General features: G+C 45.0%; 1 protein-coding gene across 1 annotated transcript in view; it reads left to right on the top strand.

The window, feature by feature from the left end:
• The first annotated feature begins 243 nt into the window (after nt 1-243).
• The window catches only part of ube2e3 (ubiquitin-conjugating enzyme E2E 3 (UBC4/5 homolog, yeast)), a 26,744-nt gene continuing 20,026 nt past the window's right edge, over nt 244-6,961 (top strand). Inside the window, exons 1-3 of the mRNA XM_076264274.1 lie at nt 244-366; nt 1,548-1,756; nt 2,955-3,005. Coding sequence (XP_076120389.1) covers nt 1,557-1,756; nt 2,955-3,005 — 251 coding nt within the window. The 5' untranslated portion in view covers nt 244-366; nt 1,548-1,556. The remainder of the gene's footprint in view (nt 367-1,547; nt 1,757-2,954; nt 3,006-6,961) is intronic.

Below are 6,961 nucleotides of genomic sequence, written 5' to 3'. Positions count from 1 at the left end.
GGGAAATGCAGATGAAATGGTTGCTTCGTATAGTGCAGTCAGTGGCTCTGTGACGGGTATATCACTCCGAGCGAATCCAGGGAAGTGATACCCAGCCGGGTAACTGCTGTGTTTGCTTTTTTATGACCATTACATCGTCTAAAGGGGGGAGGGAGCTGCAAGCCACTTAAACCCAAAGATGTGAGTCCTGCTGGCCATTCGCTATACAGCGCCACCTCTCGGTCCAAGCCAAAATTGCAGCGCCTCCTTTCCTTCCGACTCTCCAATGTTCACAGCTCGGCCGGAGACCGTCGTCTTCCCGGCTCCATTTCAACAGGATTTTTTACACTCCTAACCACCCCAGATCAGGACGAGACCGATTCTAAGGTAAAGAAGAAGCTTTAAGGGTCACTGAGAGCCCAGGTTAGGGGGTAAAACATCGTCCTTTCTTAGTGTTTTCAGGGCTGTAGCTGAAGAGGGAGCTCGAAACTGACTTCACGCATCAGTTGGTACACCATGCTGATACTGGAGTGCCTCCTACCATAACAAACCTCTTCGTTCTACAAAGGATTTTAAAGATCGGATCTCAAAATCTTTCTCTGCTCCCGCACGTATCGAACGAGTTAGCCTTTCCGCACACATATTCGTCGGTAAATCCGTGTTCTCTTCTAAAGTGATAGAAACATGAAATGTTTTATTTAGCTTGCGAGCCCCCCTTGCTGCGAATAGGTGCAATTATGCTTTCCTTGCAGCTCTCGAATCTCATTCTCCCCACCAATATTTGTGCGCTGGTGGCGATATAACTAGCCGTGTATTTTGTCATTTACTCTCAATAACACAGCTAGTTGGTGCTTTTTAGGGGATGCAAAACTCACCTTACCATGCATTAAGAAGGTTAGGAAGAAGCTATGGTTGCTAGCTCGCTGTATCATTAACTAGATAACTGCTATTACAGTCAATGCAAGTGAACGTTATTATGTTGCTATAGGCAATTTTATCGCTCGTTACTCTTTCGCCGCTTAGTATCCGTGGCTATTCGCTTACATTAACTTTGTATCCATGTCGAGGCAGTTGTAGCCTATAACACTGAAACGCGTTTAGTGAATGTTTGCAAACGTGGACATCGGCCGTCCTTCAGATTGACAACATTTTGGTTTAGGTAAGTAATTGCAGACATGGTTCAACTTGGTGGTTTCCTGAGGTCTGCATGGAATTTCACACCTTTAGTGTAAACGATTTACTGTATCAAAACAGGTGCAACATTACTAACAATACGTTGCTTTTTGAGTAGGCAAGAGACTGAATTGAATCTACTTACGACAGAATAACTCCTCAATTCCAGCTGAATTTCAACAATTTAGCCTTAAACTTGAGTAAGTAATCTCATTAAGAATAGCTGCACAAAGCCACCTAAAAGGTTGCTCGAGCACTGGAGGAAGCGTGTAAATATCTGCAGTAGCTCAGTCGTGCTGATTAAGAAGTCCAGTCATTGATAGATATATGATCTAACCCCGGCGTAGTGACGCATCCCCGAGCCCAAGTTTAGAACTTGTTGTCTTTGATCCAAGGGGGAAAACATGTCCAGTGAAAGACAACGATCAGATGACGAAAGTCCGAGCACCAGCAGCGGGAGTTCTGATGCAGATCAGAGAGACCCTCCCGTGCCAGAGCCAGAGGAGCAAGAGGAGAGAAAGCAGCCCTCACCTCCTCAGCAACAGAAGAAAGCAACCAAACTGTCCAGCAAAACAACAGCGAAATTGTCCACCAGTGCTAAAAGGTAAACATCTCGCTATCTGATTTTATTGATTGGAACCTCAGTGCCTTAATTAAGTCTAAGCCGTGGTCACCTCTGAGCTTATTTGAATGTTTGCATAGGTACTGGTTTTGATCTGATTCGATTTAACATTAACTTTAAAGAAATCTAGGGCTTATAAAGCCATGTGTTTTATTGGGTCATGTATAATTGTGATTTATCACTGAGAATAAGGGCATTTCTGTTTGTAAGTTAAAAAAGGCCTCTTTAATATCACCCAGTGCAAATATCTTCCACTTCATTAAGATGATTTATTAACATAATAAATGAGAAATGCATGACATATAGAGTGGTAAAACAACTTTGCCAGCCCTGTGCACTCGTCAAACTTTGCAGAAACGAGCCAAGTCAACTGGTGCACTGACAAGAGCAGGAGACAACTCATGACAACTTTGTCTAGGTTTTTCTTCCTGTTTTGTCTCAGGCTTTTTAAACTGGGGGTACCCTCAATCATGTGGACAATAGTTTAAGTAAGCAGGCTAATAGTTGTCACCACATCTGAGGACAGAAAAAGCTGAAAGAAATGCATGTGGGAGATGTTTGAAAAAAGAGAGGAAAGGGAGTAACTTTAGCTCTGCGGCCTCTGGTGTTGTTTATCTGATGAAAAGGTATAATTACATTGTCAGTGTTAAAACCATTCTTTTCAACCCACCTCCTAACGGTGTTGGAAATGCTTTAGAAACAGCAGCAGAGCCCGAGTTTAAAGCCCTTGTCAAATATGCCTGAGCTACTCCCCCCCTCCCCTCCTGACTCATTTGCATATAAGCTTTAAAAGAAAATCTTTTGTACTAAAAGTGATCAGAAGCGTCCGTCTTGAGTCAAGATTGGAGCCTCGGGCTGAGAGCTTTGTGTTGAGCCTGCGAGCGGCATCGTACGATGAGGGGAAGGGGAGAACGGGGGACTGCAAAGTTTTCCTGTTATGGGATTCGGGTTATGCCTCCGAGAACAAAGAGGAAGCAGCCATGTTAGCTGTACTGAAGGGAGAGCCAGCCGTGCATTAAACGCTGTGCTGGTAGAGGGCAGTGTAATTCCCCCTACTGCTTGCAACTCTCACAAGCGTTGTGCCTCTCTCTCTCTCTCACTCTCTCTCTCTCTCTCTCTCTCTCTATCTTTATCTCTATCTCTCTCTCTCTGTCTCTCTGTATCTCTGGCTATCACACAGAATTCAGAAGGAGCTAGCTGAAATCACTTTGGATCCCCCACCCAATTGCAGGTAAGACACATCTCCTTTTATTCGTTGGTAGATTTTTTTTGTTGTTGCTTCAGTGTCTGTGTGCATTTTCTGGGTTGACTGTATGTGAGACAAGACTGAGATGATGGTGGAGAACTCACACCAACTGTTGCAGTGTGTTTCAATCTCACTATTCACCACACTTGGGGTTGTTTTTTCCCCTCCTTTTTTCATTTTCTTGCCAGTAACATGGACCTTACCCCACGCACTGAGGCGGTGTTTTGATGCAGTGATATTGTGCGAGGGCTGCATGGTGTGGCCCCTTGTTATGTTTTTATTAGCATAACAGATGCTGTCTTTATGAGTGCATCTTTGATTGCCATCCTCACAGTGAACTTTGCTCACTGTAGCTCTTTAATGAGTAGACAGGAACAAGCCAGCAAGCAAGCAAGAGATGGGAATCAGGCTGAGCTGAACTGTTTAATTTGGTGTTAAACAGATTTGCATTGCTTTTTATTTTCATGGTATGAATTCAAGAGAAACCTTGCCAAACAACTTAATATTATAGATTTAATTAAATTTTTCTGGTTGATTAGTTCAGTGAGTGTTCAGTCAGAGAGTTTTCTAAGATCTGAATGTTGGAATGTCTGTGTTTACTGCAGATGTTTAGAGAGTAATTATTTTTTGCACAACTAATGTTCTTTTGGCAATCAGATTCTGTTGCTCAGAATAGCTTTATGTTTCTAAATGCTGCCAGTGTTAGTATTAAAAGCATATTTCTTAGTCTTATGTATGTTTCATTTGAAATCTTTTGCACTCCTGTATTCATTTCTTGGAATCATTTGGATTCTCTTCATTTGGAAGCTGTCATTGGGCGCTCTGTCCACGGAGCTAACAGATAACAGAATCTTTTACATATATGACACTGCACTTGGGGGCTTCTCACTTTTGTGCAGCCGATACTGGAACCCCGCGGTGTAACTAAAGTGCACAAAAAAGGGAGCAGGGAGGCGGGGGGGGGGGGCTTTAGTGATGGGTTGGGGGAGGTGGGGGTCGGTTGAAATGAGAACACCCCCACCACCACCACCACCCCACTCCACCCCTCCTCCCCTTGGCTCCCCCACGGCCTGTTAAGGTTCAGCCACAGGGCTCGTCAGCATGGGCTCCAGCCGAGCTGCTCAGTGCTGAGAGCCCTCAGTGGCTGCTGCTGCCAGTGTGTGTTGAGCGCCCATGTTGCGTGGATGACCGGGGACACGGAACACAGTGCACCATCTGGGTTTGATTGGAGGTAAATTGGGATGATGGTTGGAAATGGGAGTGGATGGGTATTCCCCCCTCCTTAATCTTTTAGTGGTCACAAGCCAATTCACCAAGCGATTGCTGATGTGAGCACACTGGGAATCGGTGACGCTCCATGACCCACAAACCCCTGAAGACCCTGATCGCACTAATTGTCAATGCCGGATGATTTTCTGCAAAAAAAATAAAAAAATAACGCACACCTTGTTGAGGTGCTGAGCGACTAAATATTTTAAACCAAACAGAAAAAAGGTGCCGTTGCACACTCAGACTTCTGATGCACAAACATGTCGGCTTATGCCTGGATCAGAGTCATATCAACACACTTATCATTCCAAGTGTGTTGTCCTGCCGTGTTTGTGTTCTGGTGTATGGAGTGGACCGCACCATGGTGCTCAGCAGACTGTGATAATGGCCCCCATAATGCCACTCAGTCCCTCCTTCTGGCGCATGGATTTCCTTTCAGCTGGGCCGTCTCCCTTGTGTATTGTTTACCTGCAGGCTGTGATATTATTAAATTGATTTGATGCTAATACCCCTTATTGTGTTTTGCCAGCTTAGGGTGTTGGAAGTGAACGTCATACCCCCCCCCCCCCCCCCCCCCCACACACACACACACACACACACCTCCCTGCTCAGTTTTGTCTTTGCAGTAGGAAAGTCTTTGGCTGGGTGTCAGTCATAGGGGGTGGTTTGTGGTTTTTGTGTGCTGGTGATGTATTATTTTTGTGGGGGGGAGGGGGGGGGGGTTAAACCCCTATCCCTCAGCCTTGGGCTCATTGAAATGACACAATCCCATAAATGTCACTCTGTAAAATAACAGTGACAGAATGGATAAGAGGAGCTTTGAATTACCGCTCAGGGGAGAAATGGCAGGCTTACCTCCCCGCTTCTGCTCTGGCTCCAGCCCCTGCATTTACGCTTCAACTGTCAGGCCATGTCGAGCCCAGTCCGGCTGCGTCAATTCACCACATCTCCTCTTCATAAACTGCTCCTCGGCCTGCACCGAACGGTGCATTAAATATCCATGCTCCCCGAGGATACAGTATCGCAGCCTTGTTTTTAAAATCAAATGTTGATGTTGTTGAGCTCACTTGTTATTGTTATTATTTAAATAAACACATCATACCCTATTCATAGAGGAATGTCTTAACTGGAGCTTTATAAGGAGTGTCTTAGTTGGAGTTTTCTTTGTTTATTCTGTGTTAATGCTTTTGTAGATAGCACAGCCTGTTTTTGACAAGCATTTATATGGCTGTTTACATGTCTTTATAGTGTTTATTTTGATGAAAGACAGCCCATTGATGTACAAGCAGTGTCTTCTTGGCTGGGCCTTTCTTTGTTTCGTCTGTGTTAACGTTCACGTCTGTCCTCGGCTGCACAGCCGTGCTTCGGCAGACAGTGGGGCTGCTATTGATTAAACACGGCAACGTCCATCAGCGCACAGAGAAAAACTTGATTATGTTTGCGATCAAAGGCCATTGTATTGCGTTCAGGTCTGTGCAAGCTGTTGTCCTCGTGCATTTGTCAACTGTGCAGAGCAGCCTGAATAATTTACACGGAGGCTGCTCGCGCGGGTTAAGTAAGTGTGCACTCGGCTGTTTGTTTGCTGTGTGAATGCGTCGCGCAATAAGCAGGAGGGCTTTTTATTCCGGCATGTGCGTGCTCGCTGAGTAGCTCACACCATGAGTGTTGCACTTCTTCAGGGAAGTGCTAACGCTTGTGGAATTCCTTTAGCGAGCGCACATTATGATAATAGAATTCCGCAGTAAAGGAAGCACGTAGAATCCCTTATGCAACATTATCAGATTTCTCTGTTGACTGTGCTGGATATAGTTGTAGTAGTTTTTTTTATTGGCCTCATTGTGATTTGATAGCATCTCTCGCTTTTAATGTGATTTGGATTTGTGCCTGCTGGTGCAGGGGGGGGGCGGTAAGGTTGGGGGCTGAGCATATTGACAGCTGTAAATGGACACATTAGTTCTCTGACAGTTCAATCATTTGCTCTGGAAATGGCTCCGATGGACTGACACGGGCCAGCATAAATGAATTCATATGTTGCTCCGGTGGTTGTTGTTCTTGTATTCTTTATTGATTTTTAATTCTGCCTTACAGGGAAGTTTTCACACTCACACTTCTTTTCTTCCCTATTCCCACTCACTGGAGAAAGGGAAAAAAGAAGAGTCCCATTTGTTGTAATAGAAAGTGGCTGGAAATGGCATTTTTAGGTAGATGGGAACATTTTCATTCGCCTTATGCTTTTTTCTGCTAATTTCCCCCCCAAGCTGAGCCACTTTCACAGACTTCTCAGAAGCATAGTCGAGATGAGGGATGTTTTTGTACAACGTAGTAAAGGAGAATATTTAACTAGATATGCTGGTGCACCGCTAGCGCTAATCAGCTTAAGACAGCGAAAGCGTCTCCTCTACCTGATTGTGTCATAATGAAGCAATGTGGGGAGAATGAGAGAAGACCATGAGCCGGAGAGACAGAGAGAGGCAGAGAGAGGCAGAGAGAGGCAGAGAGAGGCAGAGAGAGGCAGAGAGAGGCAGAGAGAGGCAGAGAGAGACAGAGAGAGAGAGCTCTCAGTCTGACTGGACGGGGTAAATATTTAAAGAGGGCTTCCGGCTGTTATATGTCATGTGGAATTTGGACACATTTAGTAATCTGAGAAGCTAATAACATGGCCCTGTAATTGT

The sequence above is a fragment of the Alosa pseudoharengus genome, unplaced genomic scaffold, assembly GCF_046254945.1.
Source record: "Alosa pseudoharengus isolate Yale_2024_CS ecotype anadromous, Long Island Sound unplaced genomic scaffold, YU_APseudo_1.1 YU_APseudo_1.1_scf_3, whole genome shotgun sequence".
Lineage (NCBI taxonomy): Eukaryota > Metazoa > Chordata > Actinopteri > Clupeiformes > Clupeidae > Alosa > Alosa pseudoharengus.
The sequence above is the reverse complement of the archived record's forward strand: the minus strand, read 5'-3'. Positions and strand labels throughout refer to the sequence as shown.